This window comes from Halichondria panicea, chromosome 14, assembly GCF_963675165.1.
Source record: "Halichondria panicea chromosome 14, odHalPani1.1, whole genome shotgun sequence".
Taxonomy (NCBI): Eukaryota; Metazoa; Porifera; class Demospongiae; order Suberitida; family Halichondriidae; genus Halichondria; species Halichondria panicea.
This window is the reverse complement of record NC_087390.1, coordinates 2,694,816-2,716,011: the sequence shown is the minus strand read 5'-3', so window position 1 is coordinate 2,716,011 and position 21,196 is coordinate 2,694,816. Positions and strand designations below refer to the sequence as shown.

Here is a 21,196-nt window from a genome sequence, read left to right as displayed (position 1 = left end):
ATCAGTGGTTAGCTCAAAGCAAAACCACAATTAGGTAGTCAGCTACGAATATTAGTTCCTATAGCAACTTAACAGTTTACAGAGCAAACAAGTATGAACAGTTCAGCCTCTCCTTGGAACTACAGTGAAGATAGATGGCCAGGAATCCATGCAGGCTAATAAAACAAGGTGTATAAGCTCACTCTTGAAGCTATACCAACAGCTAGCGTTTTAGTGCAGAGCTGACTACTAGGTATAGAATAGCTATAGTTATATCAACAGATTTTGCTACACAAGATTCTGTCATTAATGCCATGCTGCGCATGTGCACACCAAGGCATAGTGACGGCTTTAGCTAAAGACGAAGAAGTATAACTATAAAACGTCCTGGTACTTTAATGTGCAGGAATGAATAACACTGAAATATAATATTACCTATACAGTTTTGCAAATTGACCCCTTATAGATCTAACGTGTCAGCCTTCAAGTCTAGCAAGCATGCAAAGAGCATTGTTTACAGTGATATATTGGTATTTGAAGCACAGACCTACACTAGCATTGTTTTTAATTGCACTCACTCATCTATAAACTTCACCAACAACCATTAACCACACAGGAAAAAATGTCACATACAGTGCAAGTACTGAATGTTTGTATAGCCTAGCTCTCACCATATAAGCATCAGTGTAGATCCTAGCAAACGACTGCAGTGTGAAGCAAAAACCGTACTGACTGAATGCAAAGCAGACGTTGCCTACCTAGGAAAGGTGAGACGATAGACCCCACCTCCTTATCAGAGTAGATGCTCAGTAGACTGTTGTGATACTCTACATCACGATTGTGGGCTACATATCGCCCACGTTCATAAAAATGTATGTGGATCACACAACTTCGCATACCAGGCTTTACTTTTTCTTTTACGTCCATCGTGTCCTTCTTTAGTGCCTCCATCATCTCTAGCCACATTTATATTGAGAGAACAGACAAGACAAAAGAAAAAATAAAGCTTGGGGACGAGACTAACTGAACCACTGGTCAGTTATATACAGCTTCTGTGAGGGTTGTGGTTAGGCCTATACAGTATCCATGGAAACCTTGAGTTAATGCAATACAGTATACCAGGAGTACATTCCTGAGTATACACATGTACATGCATGTGGGTTGTACACAACAACAATTGTCAGTATAAAGGAAGTATTCTATCCAACTTAGAAAGTCATGTACTTACTTAGAAAATCATGTAGCAAAGATTAAATAAGAACATTCAAATCTGATTGGCTATTGATACTCACGGTTGCTATAATCTAAAATGCTTAGACACTGTTTAGGAAGTTTCCACATGATTTAGAAGTCCTCAAGGCTATAGTATAGAACCCTCACTAACTTTCGGGATACTACTGGGCTTCTAAATCATGTAGAAACTTCCTAAACAGTGTCTAACTATTATATAGATGCATTTCTTGCCTGAGGCAGCCAATGAAAAGTGGGATCTAAATCAATTAACACATGTCATGAAAGCCCTCGGGATATGGGACACTATAACACATATATAGATACCTCAATAATCTCATGCCCATGTATATAGTAGGCATGTACTATCTATAACAAAAAAAATTTGCAAAGTAGCTATTCCTATACACCATACATGTAAGCTTTCTCGATCCTCATACTAAATGCAGCCTATTACACAAACCAGGGGTGATGATATAGAAACAAAACTTACAACAGAATTTCAATTAGGAGAAAACTCCTTGATATAAATTATAGCTATTATAATTATATAGAAGTCTGTAGGTAGTCTGCTATATGGCTCAGCATAGCCTCGTGGGTGTTGACTACCCAATACATATAGCTGGAATTTCCAGTCCAATGACAAGCTCAGATCAACAATCAGCTCTTAATTGTGATCAGCTGGGTATAGCTTGCATTTGCATGGGAGAAGAATCTACCTGATAGATCGCCTATTTATTTGCATGCACCACCCACACATTTTTACTGCCCATACAAACAGCTTACATGGTATTACATTCCTATCCTATTAGGGATAGTTAGCCCTAGTCGGGCGCCGCCACCCTAGCTCTATCGTTTGCACATGACCGTCAAGAAGCAACTCCTTTCTCCCACCTAATGTGCAACGGTAGAGGGCAGCAGCACTCAACTAAGTTAGCCCTACAACAGCATATGGGCACATTTTAGTAGGAAGGAGTTGCTTCTTGACCGAAAGATATGCTAAGTCCCGTAGTATACATCCTCTTGAGCACTATTCCCGTGTACTTCCCATGTAGATCTTATTAGGCAGCAGCACCCAACTAAGTTAGCCCTAAAACAGCATATGGGCACATCTTAGTAGGAAGGAGTTGCTTCTAGATCTTATTAATCGGCCTGGACTCGAGGCTAAGATCATAGATACTACTATCTATGCTAAGATCTTATCCCTCTAATAAGTTTGAGGTTGCTGGATTAACGATCTTTACCCACTCTATCTCTGTGTACGTGTGACCAGAGACTTTGACGTGTGACTATATTAAAAGCTGCACTGGGCGAGAACTGCACACTAGACTGGACGATGAAGACTACTCTAAAATGCTTGTTGCATAGCGAAACCTCTATCCATAGTAATTCGCAGTAAGGTAAACTTCAAAATAGGACGGTCAGTGACTAGACTGGGTAGTCTCGCGGACCCAGTTATCGGCTGGTCCACGAGACTATTGGTTGGGATAGTAACATGGTAATAGTACCCATTAATTGGTTCATAGATAGAGTAGTAACTATCTATAATTGGTTGGGAGCTACATGTCTATACATTTCACATAATACTTGATATAGGGTTCCCATGCGCATATGCAACGTCCGACACACATACTGTTTCACACTTTTGTTGGTTATGGCAGTAATTAGAACATGCAATGTCTACACTACAGCAACCTCTGGGCACCAGCAATAAAGCAACATTCCCTTCATGCTTTGTGCCAAAACTCTTATCAGGTTGGTTGTCTAGTCTGAGGCCCGCTATTAAGTTGAGATCAGTCGAGTGCCGGCTGGTAACTGGGTGCTCATAGAGGGAGTGGACCAGACCATCACCAAGACAGCCCACCATCACACAGATCAATGACTCAGAGGACGTGAGTGGGTGGGTGTATAGTACTGTGAGACTGCTTAGCCCCTCTAAGATGTTTATGAAATTGCTAAATGCATGTTTAAGGAACCACCTAATAATAATTATAGATCCTATCCTTCATGCCATGCAGCATCTATATGATTGCTCAGGCAGCCAGTGGTCGCATTGAAGCAATTTTGCATTCTTTGATTTCATTATTGTATCCAGGGAATGACAATTGTTAGCCGGCTTCAGCGTGTATGCGTTTAGCTATACAATATAAAATCAGCCTAAACTTTTATTTGTGTTTTTTTACCCTCTCAGACATGTTTTATAGACAGCATGCTTGAGCAGACCCATGATATAACTAACCCTGAAAGAGGCTAGAGTGAATCGCATCCTACAAGTGGCCTTCTTTATAACTTGTTTTTCTTTGCTGCAGGTACGGTACACTGACACACTGCTCACAAAACAAGAGGTACTGCATGTTTGACAATGTCATGTATAATCTTTGAGTTTTGCCTGTGTACAAATAAATATGTACGTGCACATCGCATGATTTCCCAATGAAGCGCATAATTTCATGTACAAAATTAATGCGCTGTTGTGATTTCAATGAGTTCGGTTGCCAGTAACACAATAATTATGTAGAACTGCTAGCTTATAGTTAGAATGACATCATTAATTGCATCATGTGATTTAATGTTTGTGTAGGTGGACACACTAGACTCGCCAGCCAGCCCTTCCTTGGGGTAAGGGACTGGTGGATTGCCTATCTGAGAGTTGTGCCGTTACCTGAATCTGGTAATGACCAAGCCCTTCCTTGGGGTAAGGGACTGGTGGATTGCCTATCTGAGAGTTGTGCCGTTACCTGAATCTGGTAATGACCAATCAGAGTGCAGTATCAATGTTATGTGACATTCTTACGCCCACAGCTAGTATCGCTTAGTTAGTTTCTTTGTGGTAGAATGCATGATAATAACAAAATAATAGATGAGCAACACTACTGTGCTAGTGCAAGATTAAGCGACCAAGCAGAGCTTATCAATCAAGCTGCAATTGAGACAAATCCTCCAGTGACTTTAGTATGTAGATGATTTGCACCACTTGTCTTAAAATCTTTCCAGTCTGAAAGTATGTGGGGATGGAAAGGGCTTAACAGTAGCCTTCTACCACCAGTTCTCGGTTTCCCTGCCACAAACTAAGCAAGGGGAGCTTATTTGTAATTGTGTAGCCATTTGCAACCCACGCATGTCAGACATTACAAACCACATGATGATGTCATACATGATGTCATGCAACTGATTAAAATTCCACTGGCACAACTCTCAGTAGGCAATCCACCAGTCCCTTACCCCGAGAAGGGCTGGCTGGAGAGTCTATGGACACACATGATCAGTGTGTCTTGCCTGGTCTTATGCACTTGTCAAAGTAATGCCCCACCTCCCCCCTATACCGGGATTAGTTGGGGATTAGACTTGAAGTTGCTCCCCTACCTAGGGGACTTAGACAGATCACCTGATGTATGCATTGGGTCAAAGGTCAATTTAAGATTGATCACATAATGTCAATCAAATAATTCGTTATCTTTTCGCCATGAAGAAATAGCTATACAATATACCCTTACCATCCTATATAATGTTACCACATTGTGGTCAACATTATCTGCATGTTACCGCCAAATGTACCATAGTCCAGGAGAGCACTCTGTAAGCAAGCGCTTTGCTCTGAATAACAGATTGTTTGTATCTGTTTACCTCATCATATATAAACTGATGGAGAAACCTAACTGTGACTTTTCGTTTACAAGTAAGCCACCTTGACCCAAATACATGGTCCGACTCAACACCAGTGCCAAATAGTGTATTGGGGTTACAACTGACCTTGGCTGCATGAGCAGATCGTATAATAGAATGACCAATACTTTCAAACACCATGCACTACAGATAACACAACAGTCTTCTTCAAAGTTGCTAGGTAGCCCTTCAGCCATGCAACCTGACCTATGGAACCTTTGTCCTGAGGCCTATAATTATACCCAGAACCCTTGTTGCTGATAAGCGTTCTCTTTATTATAAGCAAAAACCGTGAATAATAGATAAATTGCTTCTGCTGCAACTAAGTCAATACAACGATTTTTAACCTCAGAATGCACATGCTTTGCTACAACACTCTAGAAGCTAGCTTGTCACGCATGGGACGTGTTTTACATTATCCTTTCTGAATGGCAAGTATCAAATTCAGCAAATCATGCCGTTTTCTTTCAACAAAATGCTATATCTTAACCTTTTTGCTTAAGCACTGCTTTCATTTTCGGTTAGACGGCATGCAGTTCCTATATGTACTAATGGGAGCTGTGTTGGTACATCTGGTTAAGTAGGTATTCAGCTCTAAATATCCACGTTCTCTTCACTGAAGCCGATAAGGCTCATTATACCCTTTTTTGTCATTTTCGAACACCATGCAACTTACAGATAACACAACAGTCTTGCTACTAGTAACTCCTAAAGGTAGTCCTTCAGCCATGGCAACCTGACCTATACACATGCAGACAAAGCTGTAAGTATATAATAAGTATAATAATTATACCCATGCACTACATAGATTCGAAGCTTGCATTGCAACTTACATGCATGCACAGTTATACACTGTAAAGTGGTGCCTACATGCAGCTCTAGACAAGGGACTGATACACCAACTTTACACAAAACTTTAGTAGGACTATGCAACTGTTTTAGGAGCAGCTGGTTTAACCACATGTGCAGGCTCATGACAATGCATAAAAAAAGGAAGTACTGTAATCAAGTTTCTCACCTCCATATTTTTACTATACTGAAACGGTTGTAAAATTTTTTCCCCAAAGCGGATTCAGGTGGATTTTGGATATATTGTAGTGCAAAAAATTCCGCTTCTTTTGACACCAAAATCACTTCTATACCAATTATTTCCGGGTTTGACCCATTTTTGGCCTTCAACAGCCATACTATATTAGATTATGTGATTGGTCTAATCCCCACCTATCCCCGGTAGGGGGATGGGGCATTAAATTGACAGGTGCATTATGTTGAGATAAGAATTATTGTTGCTATTGTGAATACTGTAAGAGCAGTGCAGTAGCAAGTAGCATGCGCAGTGGAGCTATAGTGTAACTATCAGCACCAAGTGTAGCTGTGTAATTACGGCGCTGGCCCTCAATCAGCATCACACACATCTCTTAAGGAAGGTCAAATTTCAATCATTACGAAAAGCGGGAAGTAACTCTTTCAAATGATGGATGTACCAATGCATAACTGTACTTGTGTGGTTTCCATTAGTTTGGCCAGAGATAAGGAAAGAGGGATTGGAAACGGGAGTAACTCACGGGATCATTTCACATTGGTTTATACATACATGCATGTAGTTGTGTACAGACCCATGCATCCTTGATGCGCATTATTTCCCGGTACAGCGCCCGCAAAATAAAGTAGTATAACTTTATATATATAGTCTGTTAAGACCTTAGAATTGCGACTACATGTGTCCTGTGCATTTAATTTTAAGAATTAACTGTGCTATACTCTAGAGCTTGAAAACTAGTTATTGTTCTGTGCCCCTTTTAAGATGCACTGCTGTAGCCATATTTTGCCTAAAGATAAAACAAGAGTAGCCATAACTTTTTTTAGTATTTGTGGTAATGTGAGCAGGACCTTAACTAAATTGTTAGGTCAAGAGAGTTACTATAGCCTTTGTACATACCTTAACTCCATCACACATTTACTTCACGGACATGCAGTGTCTCCCTTCTCTGAACTTCCGTAGGTGATGGTAGAGCACCCTCTTGCTGTACCTTGACCCCCATAGCTCCAGTGGGACCAATGCTTCGATACGCTCTTACAGAAACCCAATAATTGCACCTGTGATAATGAATACAGTTTATAGTGACACTGAATGCAAAGATGTGCAGATCGATTGCACGCTTTTAGTCACGTATTGTGTAAGGCACACTTTTTTACAGTGTATATACATTGTAGGCTATAAATTGAGACACTTGATCATAACAAGTGTTTAAACATCAGACTTCGAAGTACAAAAGTTGTCTCTTAATCACCAGTTTTTCCTAGACACTCGGCAGACAGATAGATATTCTTAGTACCACATTCACAAAGCTATATGGGTTTTTATGTGGGTTCTATAGCACAAGACAAGCAAGAAATTATACAAGGTGAAAACATAACTTTAAGTACAGGAATTGAAGTTTGACATGAAAGAGCTAGCTCATGCATTGGGAGTGTTTATTCTTATCTCCATATAGGAAGCAGATTATAGTAAACATGCTTCTTGATCTTCACTATAATTCGTGACGGGTCTATTAATGTGGAAATTGATGTTTCCTCTTGTATTTGTGGCAAACACTGGGGCTGCCAGCAACTCGACCTGTGGATGAGGCCAGGAGTATTCTGACAAGGCTGAGGAAAACAATATACATGTATACAGTTTACAGGAAATAACTAGGCATCCTGTCAATTGGGCCTTTCCCCAACCAGCCAATAATTGCATTCATGAACTATGTGCCTCTCCTGAGCAGCATCGAGGAGGGAGGTTATAAAGAAAGAAACGATGAATCGTTCCTAGAATGTAATTAAAAGGTCGCGATAATAGGTCATTAGAGCTAAGGTTAATTGTGTCCTCCCTCCTCTGGAGCAGCATGCTAAACTAGTTTATGCTCCGGTTATATGCCTGTCAACCCAGTATGACTATACTTATATAACTAAGATCTACTTATTGGACAGGCGTTCACTATAGCATTAGTAAAGAGAGAGATCTACAACCAACCAGAGAGGAAAAACAGTGGATTAACAGACATTTTTACAAGGTAGGTGCCATATCTATATGTATTTAAGTAGCTACACTGATGTGGCCAGAGTATTATGCCCTGTACACATAATATTATACATAACAGTAGCTAGTCATGACATAAGTATATTAAAGAATTAAGAGCATAATTATACAGTTGCATGTTCCTGTAGCCAAAGAGCATCTATACCGTATTTAATATATACTAGATCTACAATGTTTTACAATTAATTAAAGTGAAAAACCTAACTTTTGCAATCTGGCATGTACGTATAGGTCTTTGCCACCTTATTTTTGTAAACTCACTAAATTCGGCATGCATATTTGATGCTTGCAAAACATTATAGTATCTTTTATTCCTAGCTAATACGTTTTATCATGCAGAAGTGCACTATAGAGCTAGAGCTGGTGGCCCTGACATGTTCACCACAAAATAACCTACTTTTTCAGGGTGGACTGAGAGTTCTAATGATTATCATGGTTGATATAGTTAAGACTATCAACAGAAGATGTAGCCATAGCTAACAATTGTATCATTGTCATTGCTAGACTCACTGAACCTGCTTAATATGTGTATGTTTCTCGTGTGTACATGTACGTATGTCTGTTGTGTGGGAGGATAGTGTGTATGTGTCATGCTGAGTGCTAGAGGAAATGATATCATAGTTTATAAAGTTCCTGTTCACAGAATCCACTGGAGCTTGAAACAATCGAATACACACTTCATGAGGCATTATTACTTAACCAACGCAGCAAGCAAAGTATTGCAACTAGACTAAACCGCATAATTATATTTTACAGAACAATGATCATAACTATAATACCGTAATTTTGGTAATTTTGGTAATTTTCGGGGGCAAATACTTGTGGTTTTTGTGGTTGCATGAATACTGGACCACGAATATTTTACCCACGAATGAAACGACCTTGCCTATATATACATTCACCTTGCGGTGCAAGCAGCAACCACGAACTGACTAAATATTGCTTAACTACAAATATTCCCCACCCCCAAAATTATCTGCTATACGGTATGCTTGGACGGACGCCTGGCATATACATGAATAGAAGAAACAATTCTTCTTGGGTGCACGGTCTCGCTAAAACCATATAGTAACATGCAATTGTTTTAACAGCCCTATATATGTATAGTAACATGCATTCTCAAATAATAATACTGGAAAAGTTCATGCGTGCTTGCGTTGTTTAAACTTCGTTCTCAAATGTGCCTCTAGTCTATACGTCAAGAGTTTTTGTCTACGTATAGTTTAGTTTTATTGCTCCTGTTAGTTGCTACATGCTAGCCAGCTTTTATGTTCATACATAATATCAGGAGTGTATGAAGAGGAGTGTCCAACTGTAGCAGTTATAGTGTAAACCAGGTTCCAGTATGAGTATGTCATACCACGTCACTATCAGACCTCATCTTAAGTGGGTGCGTAGGTGTAGTGGTTAATTAGTTAAAAATGATATCAGCATACACGCATGTGGTTTGTACCTCCAGTCCTCATTTAATTTTATTCATGGCTAACAGTTTACACAACAAGTGTTAGTGACGGAATCAGTCCGGTATGTAGAATAGAATGTGCGTGGGAGTCGCATACTCCTCTTCATACACTCCTGATAATATTATACTACTGCATGTATTGTATATAACACTCTGGTTTCTATAGATCTGTTTATAGTAGCTGTGTTGGTGTATAACAAAAATATAAAAGTGTATCTATACCGAAGTATATAGGTACACTTTTACGTAACAATAATTAAGGAAACTGTTGATGCTAACTCCAGATTCTGGAAAGTTAAGCTCAACAGCATGCAGATATGCTTTGTTTAGCTGCCAACAATAATGTTTCGGTCTTGGGTTGAGTGCATCCCAAACTTGTGTATATAGGGAACTCACAGAGAGCTGCATGCATTGCAGTGTGCATGTGTACATATTATAATTTAGCAAGGCCTGACATTGTTCCAAGGAGATTGCATGGACATTGCACAAGTATAACATCAAACTATAAATAATGGCCACATGACTCTATTTTAAGGCCATGTTTTTTTCCTGTCCTGTCTGTTAGAAAAAAATCGACCTGGGACCGGCTATAGCTCTATATCTATTAACACAGAATAGACTCACAAGTCGCAAGCCGTCACTGTTGCGCACAGCGAATAGTAGACTGGTCAAACTCCGTGTAGAGACTCGTGTTGCACAGTCAGCATATCAGATAAGATTCTAAGTGGCTGCGGTTTTCGTGACGTCCCTCACATACATGTGTATCACAAAATTTTACTCAAAACAGGGTCACGTTTGGTAGCTTATTGCGCTTGTTGAAATGTTACAGGCATGCAGAGACTGCACCTGAAACACGTTAAAGAGACTGACAGCTTCTCCTCCATTGTCCGAATCGAGAACTGGTAGAGGAAGTCTTGAGAGTCCATCTGCATTGCTGTGAGATTTGGTGGGCTTTGGTGGGCTTGAACTGTATTTTGTAGTCATATGTCGACAGAAGTAGGGCCCATCTTTGTAGACGTGCTGCTGCTAGAGTGGGTATGCCCTTCTTGGATCCAAATATGGCCGTTAAGGGCTTGTGGTCGGTAATGAGGGTAAATTTCCTTCCATAGAGGTATTGGTGAAACTTTTTTACTCCGAACACGAGGGACAGTGCTTCTTTCTCCAGTTGTGCATAATTCTTTTCAGTCAGGGTGAGTGTTCGAGAAGCGAATGATATCGGCTTTTCACTTCCATCCGGTAACACATGAGATATCACGGCTCCAATTCCATAAGCTGAAGCATCAGCGGCCATGCAAATGGGTAGGTCTGGGTTGTAGTGGGTGAGCACATCAGCTGATACTAGGTGGTCTTTGGCCATCTGAAAGGCTGCCACGCATTCTGCAGTCCAATTCCACTTGTGGTTGGCTTGCAGTGGCTGGTTGAGAGGATGAAGTATAGTGGCCAGATTTCAAATAAACTTTCTGTAGTAATTCTACGTTGATTGGGTGAGGAGCATTGACAATGGCATCCACTTTGTTTGATAGTGCACTAATTTCGTCTTTGTCAATTTTGTGACCGAGATACTCCACCGACTTTGCCATAAATTTGCATTTTCCTCTCTTGAGTCGAAAGCCGTGATCCGTCAATTTTGAAAACACTTGATTCAAACTTCTGAGGTGTTTTTCTTCCAGAATGTCGTTAATGTAGCATACGCGACAGGGATTCCTTGCAAAATTGTCTCCATCAGCCTTTGAAAAATAGCTGGAGCCAATGCGATACCAAATAGTAAGAGAGTGTATTGGTACAGGCCTTGATGAGTATCGAGGACTCGTCCAGCGGAAGCTGGAGATAGGCTTGAGACAGATCCAATTGTTCCCCATTTGCTAAGGTTGCAAACAATTCTTCGGGATTTGGCTAACTGAATTTGCAGCAAAGAAAAGTTGGACACATTCCAGGTAGGAGGTGATATGTTCGTCCGTTGGGTTGAATGAGAGTTCCTATGTGAGCAGTTGCCATCGTAGAATTTGTTAATCCACACAATCCTCGTCGCCAGTTGTAATATCGTAGATGGAAATGAATAATTGAATAATAAAGAACTCTGATTCATGACAGGTATTTATATACAAAACCGATAACTCAAGGAGTATTCTAGAAGAGAACTAACTAGAATAATTATATTCGAACACAGACATTACATCATAAGTATACAGTAGACACAGTTTGCAACTATAACACCTGCATGATAGAGTCTATTCGAGTTATGTCCTGCAATAAATGTTCAAGACATCACAGTAATCGTATGCGGTATAGTGAATGAGTTGCCACAAATATCGTGGAAAACGTTGCACAAGTCTCTACACGGAGTTTGACCAGTCTACTGTTTGTTGTGTAACAGTGACGACTTGCGAGTCTAAATACAGAATGCCAAGGAGATATTAACCACCAGTATTTAATTCCATCACGACCATCAGGTCCACACTGAAATATTTAAATACTACTGTATACTTATGATTCGATAAAACCTGCCTATTATTCCTATACCAGCATGATTCTCACCAAAAAAAATGTGCTCGTTATGCCTTAATTCTCTCATAATGGCGTAATAGAATACCAGACTCTAGAGGAGTTACTTTGTTCCAGTTTAAGAATCATTGTTTAAACAACTGCAACCAAGCAACTTTGATATTCATCACGCTTGCCCCATGGCACTTAATTGCATCACCCTAGTAATAGGCCATGCATGCATGCGTGTTGTTTATTCTTCTTTCTCTAGTTTTTGCCCTGTTTTTCTCCAATCTAGAAATAAAATCAATGCAGGACTTAAGGTACAGGAAACCTGTATTACGGATTATTTCTTTTCGCATACTATGATATTATCCCATGGATACTGAAGATTATCACGAGTCTGTGCCAGTAACTGCACGAGTGCCTGCAAGGCACGAGTGACAGTTACTAGGCACGGACGAGTGATAATCATCAGTATCCATGGGATAATGCATTTATTGCTTGGCAACCAAAATGCAGGTTGAATCTGCGCATGCGCAACATGCGGTTGCTTTATCAACCAGAAGAATGCGTAGCAACAAAATTGAGTTCTCCCAGTTTAAAGACGAGTGTAAGAGAAAGAAAACAGCTAGAAAGACAAAGAAATAAGACTCTAGAACACCAAGAGAGCTTGCAGAAGGCTACTTAAAGATTTTTTAGAGAACAGACAAGAAAAAAAGACAAGAAAACGTTGACAACCAGCAACCCGTTTTGAAAATGGATAGTTCTGAAGGATAAACAGCATGTGCTTGCTTTCTATCATGCTCCAGTGTATCAGAAGAGGAAACATGCATCGTTATAACTGAAGAAAAGTGTGACAACCGTTTTTGAAGCCAAAACGACTTTATACAAGCCTGAACAGGCTTATATGGTGGTGCAGTACACTTCTACATGTGCAATACTCCGCTCAAAGCACCCACTCCCAACACTGATGCCTGTTTGATGCATTAAATATGAACACTGACAACCTCCTGACCCTCAGCTTCACTGCAAAAAGAGCACAGAAGTGATACAGAGCATCAGAAAACAAGAAAAGAGACTGATAAACATTGCAATGCATGATTATAAGTGTGTAAACTATGTTTTTCTTGTTCTCTCACTGTCTGAAAACGTTTTATTCCAAATAAGAATCACTTCCTAGTGTGCAATAACAAGTGTGCAATAATACTTCCAGGTGTGCGATATGGTAAAATATCTGCACAGTCGGTGATGAGTCGCTTCCTGTGCAATTTGAATGTAAAACGCTGATGTCAGCACTTATTAAAAAGCAATAATGATTATTATTGCCTTTTGACCTCTGCATGAGGTCAAAGGAAATGCAGTGCCCCAGTATAATATATATATATGGCATAATGTAAGGCATATAAATTATTGCACTGGAAAAAGTGACAATATTTATGACTCAACAGAGCAGTATTGCATACTGTAATCGTGGTCGAGGTAGAGACAATTTGAGAGGTTAATAGTGATCATAATTATATCCAACAACTCTACAAAACACACAGCATAGTTAAATACTCTCTAGTACAAAGATTCTAGATTGTTCCAAAGTTATCTTATACAGAATTTTCTGGAAGTATTTTGTATACCGGTCTGGCAGCATCTTAATCTTGAGTATAATGTTCTAGAATGTTCCGGCAACACCATATGTGAGTTAATTAATACTTTCATTACACATACCGGCACAGCAGTACAAATCTTATATTAGCATGTCCCCCGGCCACCCGCCAGAACGGGTGCTGGGCCACACCCAACTAGCAAGACAGGGGGTCAAAACCATGTAGATAATCTAGATTAAGTGATATTCTAGTTTGTTCTAGAACTGTAGGAGAACTGCATGAATAGATGTATGTGTTCTGTATTATATATCCCTGGATGTGTATTACATGAATAAAGTTGTGGTAATCTGGTAATGTGATTTAGGAAATCACCAGAACCTTGGACTTGTAAACAGGATATTAATAGATGTAGAACCTTCTAGATGTTAGTAGTAAATACTTAGTCTTGTACTAGTAACTTCTTATTCTGGAACATTCTTACTGTTCTGTTTTTGTATAAATATTTGTGCACGTTTTATATCTATCAGAGCTCTAATTATTTAAGTTATTGATTACAAGACATTACAAAAGTGTATTACAAGAATAAAGTGTCTACGAAGTGTGACTAATTATTGTCAACTGTGAGTAGTGTGCTATAATGTTTTATATATATATATATAATATTATAGTGACTGAGGATTTAGAAAGACTCATCTGTAAGTGCACGTATATTATTAGTTCATGTCTATAATATAGCGTGTATATATAATAGTTATAGACTGAGTCCAAGGTCTCTATGGGGTTTTGAGACCTGAAGGCCCGAGGCTGTAGCATCTCGAGCGTAGCGAGGGTGCTACTAAGGGCCTGAGGGTCTCAAAACTCCATAGTGACCGTTGACGAGGCCTATAACTGGTTTAGAATAGTGCTAAGCAAGCTAGGCTATATTAACACAAAGAAGACTCTGAAACCAAGAGTTTCTACAAGCCTCAAGCAACGTTAAAGCTTTGCTCTGGCTAGTCTACATAAAAAAACTCACATTGATGAAGGCACCGGCAGTTTCTGTTTCTTGAGAATCACGCATTGCAAATAAAAAGTTGCTATTGTCATAGTAGTTAGCTCTGCACTAGAGCACTAGCTATTGTAGCTGCAAAGCGGCACTGCAGAACGCAAAACTTTAATTTTTAATGATGCACTGTATCATCGTTACTATGACTTCAACATAAACTGTGTGATGTTGCCATGTTCCATACAAGTTAATCTTGACATCATCTTGCCTGTAGGCATAATCAGTATAATAGACCTACTTAGAAGACCTCAGGTCCATAAGTGAAATAATGGACCTCTCAGTGACCTATCAGATTGCAGTATTACTACAAGCATTTTCTAATTCGAGGATATAAATGTTCGTGGTTTTCGCTAATCAAGCATGTATCGCGAACATTTATACCCACGAATTTAATATCGCATGAATGCATGCTGCAGAAAGGCTGCTATTCTGCGAAAATTAAATCCACAAAAGCCTTTCTAATGGTCAATCCGCAAAAGTTTATACCCTCGAAATATACACTGTAAAAAATGGTGTGTGGTTTTGACGCAAGTGTGTGACTATTGTGGCAACTATTAGGAAAAAACGCAAGAAAAAACACACGTTTGCCACAATAGCCACGCACTCTGCGTCAAAACCACACATCATTTTTTACAGTGTACCCGCTATATACGGTATACTGATTGATCTACATCCAGCTCTGTAGTTATTATTAAATTTTCACAAGTCCTTTAATAATTATATGTAATGTGGAGGCAATAATATTATATTAGCACACCGTCTTCTTCTAAGGCCGGGGCTTGTCCAAACCATTTCTGGAAATCATATCGTCATTGTAACATCAATTACTTTTTGACCCTCCTCCCCCCTTTATAATGTAAACAATTTTTGATAGAAGCTGACATTTTTCTCAATGTGTGAATACATGCATGACTGTGTATATAGTAGTGTTTGTATGACATTGGTGTTCATTAATTATAGTAGACTCCTCGTATTTACTCTGAGGTTGCTTGTATAGGCATGGTCAAGTTCCTGCTTCACGATATTACCAAATACGTATCCTTTTGCTTCCATGACTGAGATGCCTTGCTCTTTAATAATAGTACTAATGATATGCATGATGTATGCTAACACTTTCCATTGTGCATGGGAAGGCATGCCAAAACTGACACCCATAAAGAAAAAAGCTTTGTAACAGTGCTAATCTCTCTGGCAATGTATCCTTTCCCCATAAATGTCACTGACATTGACGCTATAGTTTCCAGAAAAAGTTTGGACAAGCCTTTAATAAAGCGCCGCTTTTTTACGTTTGCGAATGTATATATGCATGCATACAAGAAATACACTTAATAATAATGATGTGCATGGTGCATGCTGTAATTCAATAAAGAGTAAATGTCCAGGGGGCACATACCGTAGGGTATATTTTGAAGGTATAAATTTCGTGGAAGACGGTTTTCGTGGGTTTAATTTTTACGGAATAGCAGCTTTTTCCAGCATGCATGCATACAATATTAAATGCATGGGTTATAAATGTTCATGGTACATGTTTAGCGTTACCATATTTATTCTTTGATGCAGGGACAGGCCACTACCACACAACTTTCTAAATGAGCAAACACACTCTTTGCAATGTCACTGGTGATACTGATGAGGTACAAAATTCCTTTGCTGTATTTCGCAGTGGGAAATTAACTGCAACTTTTGAAGAAGCTTCGAATAAAAATGAAATACTAGTCAACGATAGGAAATTGCCTGATCTTTGCAAATTTTTAGATAATAGCAAACCCAAATCTTTGTCTGTCTTGGTCGGGCCACCTGGTATCGGAAAAAGCACGGTGATTAAGCAATTTCTAAATGATCTTCAAAAGACACCAGTTTTGCATACAATTGACACTGTGCTGTTTTTTAATTTGCTTGACGAGGCTATTTGTGAACACGTAGACAATTGGGAAGACATTGAATGGCAGGAACCCATGAATGATGTGGCACATTCCCGTGGCAATGGAATTCTGATAATCGTGGAGAATTTTACTGATCAATACTTGAAGCCAAATTCCCTTGTTAAGCGAATCTTAGAGCATAAATGTTTACCAGAGTCTAAGATTTTGATTGTTACTCGACCTAATTTCATTGAAAATGTGAAATCAATATGTCTGATTGATAATCTATTGCATGTTAAAGGTCTCACACTTGAAGGATTTGGAAATTACCTTCTTGTTAATTCTAGGCATTCTGAGAAAATCGTGTCCTACTTACGACAAAATAAGCTATTAGATATGTGCAGAAATCCGTTTATTTGTTCTACTATCGGGAATTTGTTCAAAGGTCAAAAATTTGAGCGGCCAAAAGCATTGTCCGAATGCCTTCACAAATTTTTAACGAGTGTTATATTTCGCGAGTTAGATTCCGAAGAAAAAGAAGCGCTAGTTTCTGGTTTGCAGTTGGAGCAACTGCCCGACTCAGCTAAATCCTCGTTCAAAGTGGTTTGTGAATTTGCAATGCAGCATTTGTTAACAGGTGATAAATGCACAAATTTGGATGAATCACTTCAGTTTTTATCTGTGTTTGGTCTCAACATGACTTCTACGAGCAAAGATATTTTTCGGTTCTGTGTGCTGTACAAAGATGAACAACATGGCTACCAGTTTGTATCCTTGGTCATGGCACAGTTTCTTGCTGCATTCCATTTGTACCAACAGCCACCACTGAATCAGTTGTATTTTCTCTACAAAAATTGTCTTCCTTTGTTTGTTTGTGGATTCAAATCGTGGCTTAAGTTTTTCTTTGGATTGATTGGGGAAGATTACTTGTCCCACATTACGCTGTATAATCCAACTAAGTTGATGATGAATTCGGTTGTTGATATTCTTGTCGAATCGCTTAAGTTATACACTGAGCCAGAACATCGCTATGCACTAATCGAGTGCATTGTCGAAGCACAAGAAAAGAGCTTAATTCGGAAAGTGGCAACAAAATATCCTGCAATTCTCGATTTCTATGTTCCCCAAAGTGAATTTGATTCTTGTATTCAGCCTATCTCAATACTAATGAGCAATTCTGGTTGTACTAATTGGATACTCAGTTGCAGGTCTACTAATGTTGGCCTGGCAAATATTCTGAAAGAGCAAACAGAGAAGGCAACAATTTTAATAATAATTGATGACTCACTCACTGATAAGATAGGTATCTGCCCCAAAAGGACTATTGCTGAGGCTGACAAAGTATACATAGAAGTAGAAAAAGCCTCAAGTTCATCTCAAGGATCAGATGAACAAAAAGCTGAGAAATTTCATCAGTATTGTTGTCAAGCTGTTAAAGAAATTTTCCAACGAATACTGCCTATATATTCGGAAGTGAAACTGAAAGGAGACTCGAGTAACGTGTCGTATGTGAGCTTTCTCACTTGTGAATGCTTTAAGGAGTCGTTTACAGCTAACGTACAGTTTTTTTCACTACAGCCAATCCATTTTCTTAATGGACCTGTCAAAGATTTCTCCAAAATTCCTCCTGAATCAATGTCTAGTACTGATTGGCACAACTTTGAGAGACATAACGGTGCATCGATGGAAGTTGTCATCATGCTTCGACCATTACTTCGGAAAATAAGAGGTTTTGTTCCAATAACAAATGAACAGTTTTCTATTGTATTGTCGCAAGATTTGTCTTTGAAACTCGCCCTTGAAAATACTTGTGAAAATCTTCGTGAAGTAAGTGAGCTTGAGGCCGTGATGCGTTCTGTAGACACTCTGCTAGTGGACGAGAAACATACTGAGTTAGTACTACCTTCCTACCCTATAGTTCCAAAGATGCTAACTGGACGCGCTCAGCATGCTATTCCCAAGCCTTTCCTTCAACCACTTCAACCACCCTCACTCGACCTTGTCCCTGTACTACCAACAGTGGGAGAGCAAGTGTCCGACTACATTCAAGAAGATGCTCAGCAATACTCTATACCATCTCCTCCTGATAGACGACCTCACTCTGATACTAAAGCTCTTGCTGGACCACTTGCTCAACAGCACTTTCAACGTGAACTTCCAAGACTAACTAGTCACCTCTCTCCAGCACCCACCTTTACCGCTGAACAAGCTGTTGGTGAGGCACAACAAACGTCAAGACGACAGGCTAATCTCAGACAAGGCACTGTACTATATACTTCCATTCCGGACAAGATACCATCTGATCGAATACAGCCCCTACCAACCCAACACACTCTTATTCGCAAGGGTGGCAATGGATCAATATTCAGCGAAAATGTGAATGGATTGGCTTTGGCAGTAAAGAAGACTAGTTATCGCAGCAAAGAGTATGCAATCATTACGAAAATCCGCCACAAAAACATAGTCCCCCTGTTAGCGTATGTGTGGGGTGAAGAACACAAAGAAAGCAAAAGGAGATTTTTTGTTTATCACTACCTGCCCAAACTCAGTGGCGATATGGCTAGATTGGTGACCGATAAAGAAGAACTTAGTCTGCACGATTTCCATAAGCGTCATCATAACAACCCTCGAGCAATGGGTGTTGCTGTCGGAAATGTCAAATACATTCTTTCACAGGTGCTTCAAGGATTGAATTATTTGCACAACAGCCGTCGATGCATCCATAGGGATGTGAAGGCCAGCAACGTGCTCATAAAGTTCTTCTGTAATTGTGATAACCCTGTTCAGTGCTCGTGTGATGTCAAGTATCAAGTGAGTGGTGTGTAGGTGTGTGGTTTCACACTTTTACACATAATTATCAATATTATTTAGGGTATAATCGCATGTTGTCCTATTATTCACTGTGATTCGTACAGGTGTGTAGGTGTGTGGTTTCATACTTTTATATTATTTAGGGTATAATCGCATGTTGTCCTATTATTCACTGTGATTCGTACAGTGATTAATCGCGTATCAGTAATTAATTGCACGTCGTCAAGACAGTAATTGCACGTCGTCATTAACGACGTGCAATTACTGCCTTGACGACTGCACGTTCAAATAACGGGTACGGCTAATTTTTCCACTGAAACTGCAGCTAAAAATGTCCTTGTACTGAATTCGTGTAGCTTGAAATACTTAATTTTGTTGATTATTTTCGTCTCGTAGGTGGTAATCTGTGATTTTGATGCTGCGCTAGAATTGGACTCATCTTCTCAAATACCTTCCACCACCACTCACTCATCACGCTCACAAACTAAACAGGTAAGATTACTGACCTCTTAAGACCAGCCTATATTCATCATTTTGTAGTACTATACATAATGGACCTATTGCAATACTTATTATAATTATAGTATAAGCTCTTTTTGTCATACTCTTTTTTACATTGCATATTGTTTCATTGTATTCTCCAATACCATACCAAATGTTAATCCTGTCCTTGTCCGTCCCCCCCCCTCAGTATGAGATTGTTCCGGTGGGTACAAATGGGTTCCGATCGCCTGAATCCAGTATGCTCATGATTGCAAATTCCCCTGATGCATTCTCCCCACCCCTCTCCACGAAGGCGGACATCTACAGCTTTGGTATTCTCTCAATGCGACTCATGATGAGCACAGACACTCCGTACAGTCAGCGGGCTATGTCCACACTGTTACTCTACTACCATCAGAGCCTGGGGGTCAGTGATGGGAGACTCAAAAGCCCCAGTGTGTGGAGGGTGGATGAAAGTACAGTACTCAAGTTGCTCAAGGTGAGCATTGCAATGTGTATGTAGCCCATTGTTTGCTTTGTGCATCATTATGCCTTGGCTACGCATACGGTCTTTATCTGCGTGTGTAGAATGCACTATTCAGTGATAAATGAAGTGCAAGTAAGAGCTTGCAGCAATTAATAATTATAAACTTTGAACTTTTGGCATCCTTTTTAGCAACAGCATGGTTTACCATTTCCCACTCTTTTCACCATTTCCCCTCGTGCTTCATTGCCTACATTTTTCGGCATCCGTGGTACTTTCATTATTTTTTGCTTTGAATTCTGAGCTTGTATCGATCCAGTGTGCAGTACCATACCAGCAATAATTATAATTATGTGTATGTGCCTATTTCTCTTATCCAAGTTTCCTTGTAGTTATAATTTATTGTATTGAAGCATATACTGGAGTGACTGGATAGTTAATTAATTGACTTGGTGGGCAACCTGGAATATTGACTGAAGTAATTATTGAGGTTCATTATAATTATTGTGTGATTTTGATTTCTGCAGCTCCACAAGCTCAATGCAAGGATAAGATGGTTAAGAGGAGCCTATGAATTTGCCAGCAAGTGTCTATTAGTGGATCCAGAGGAACGGCCTTCAGCAAGCTCTCTTCTCAAGGACCCATTTCTCAACTAGTCACATATGCAAAATAAAGACATACAAATGATTTGAATTTTGCTTGTTTCTGAGGACATGGCAAAGCATCTACATCGATCTGAATTTGATTGATTACGATTAATAAAAGTATTAATAAAATCACCCCCTATCAAGCAAAGTATACGATTCGAGAGACCCTCTCCCAAATTTGGTCAACCATCGTGTCACAATGCAGTCAATTCGGATCTTGATTCCGAATATAAATGATGCTGAGAGCGTAAAATAATGAAAACATAATAGATTAATTGATTTGTACTTAGCAATAGATTGTACTTAGCGGTATATGTTATATTGTACTTGAATAAATGTCAATAAAATAGAGTTCACATTGGATGT

General features: G+C 39.4%; 1 protein-coding gene across 3 annotated transcripts; it reads left to right on the top strand.

Moving 5' to 3' along the window:
* The first annotated feature begins 1,664 nt into the window (after positions 1–1,664).
* On the top strand, positions 1,665–21,193 carry LOC135347514 (uncharacterized). Of its 3 annotated transcripts, XM_064545537.1 has the most exons (7): positions 1,665–2,609; positions 2,901–3,101; positions 3,519–3,554; positions 16,104–19,216; positions 19,613–19,708; positions 19,908–20,198; positions 20,711–21,193. In XM_064545537.1, the coding sequence occupies exons 4-7, from the start codon at positions 16,133–16,135 to the stop codon at positions 20,837–20,839; spliced, it is 3,600 nt and encodes a 1,199-aa protein (XP_064401607.1). In that variant the 5' UTR covers positions 1,665–2,609; positions 2,901–3,101; positions 3,519–3,554; positions 16,104–16,132; the 3' UTR covers positions 20,840–21,193. The 3 variants fall into 3 exon arrangements, with proteins under 3 accessions (XP_064401607.1, XP_064401606.1, XP_064401608.1); XM_064545536.1 differs by having other exon boundaries at positions 1,665–3,101; XM_064545538.1 differs by lacking the exons at positions 1,665–2,609; positions 2,901–3,101; positions 3,519–3,554 and adding an exon at positions 7,733–7,928.
* Positions 21,194–21,196: the final 3 nt, after the last annotated feature.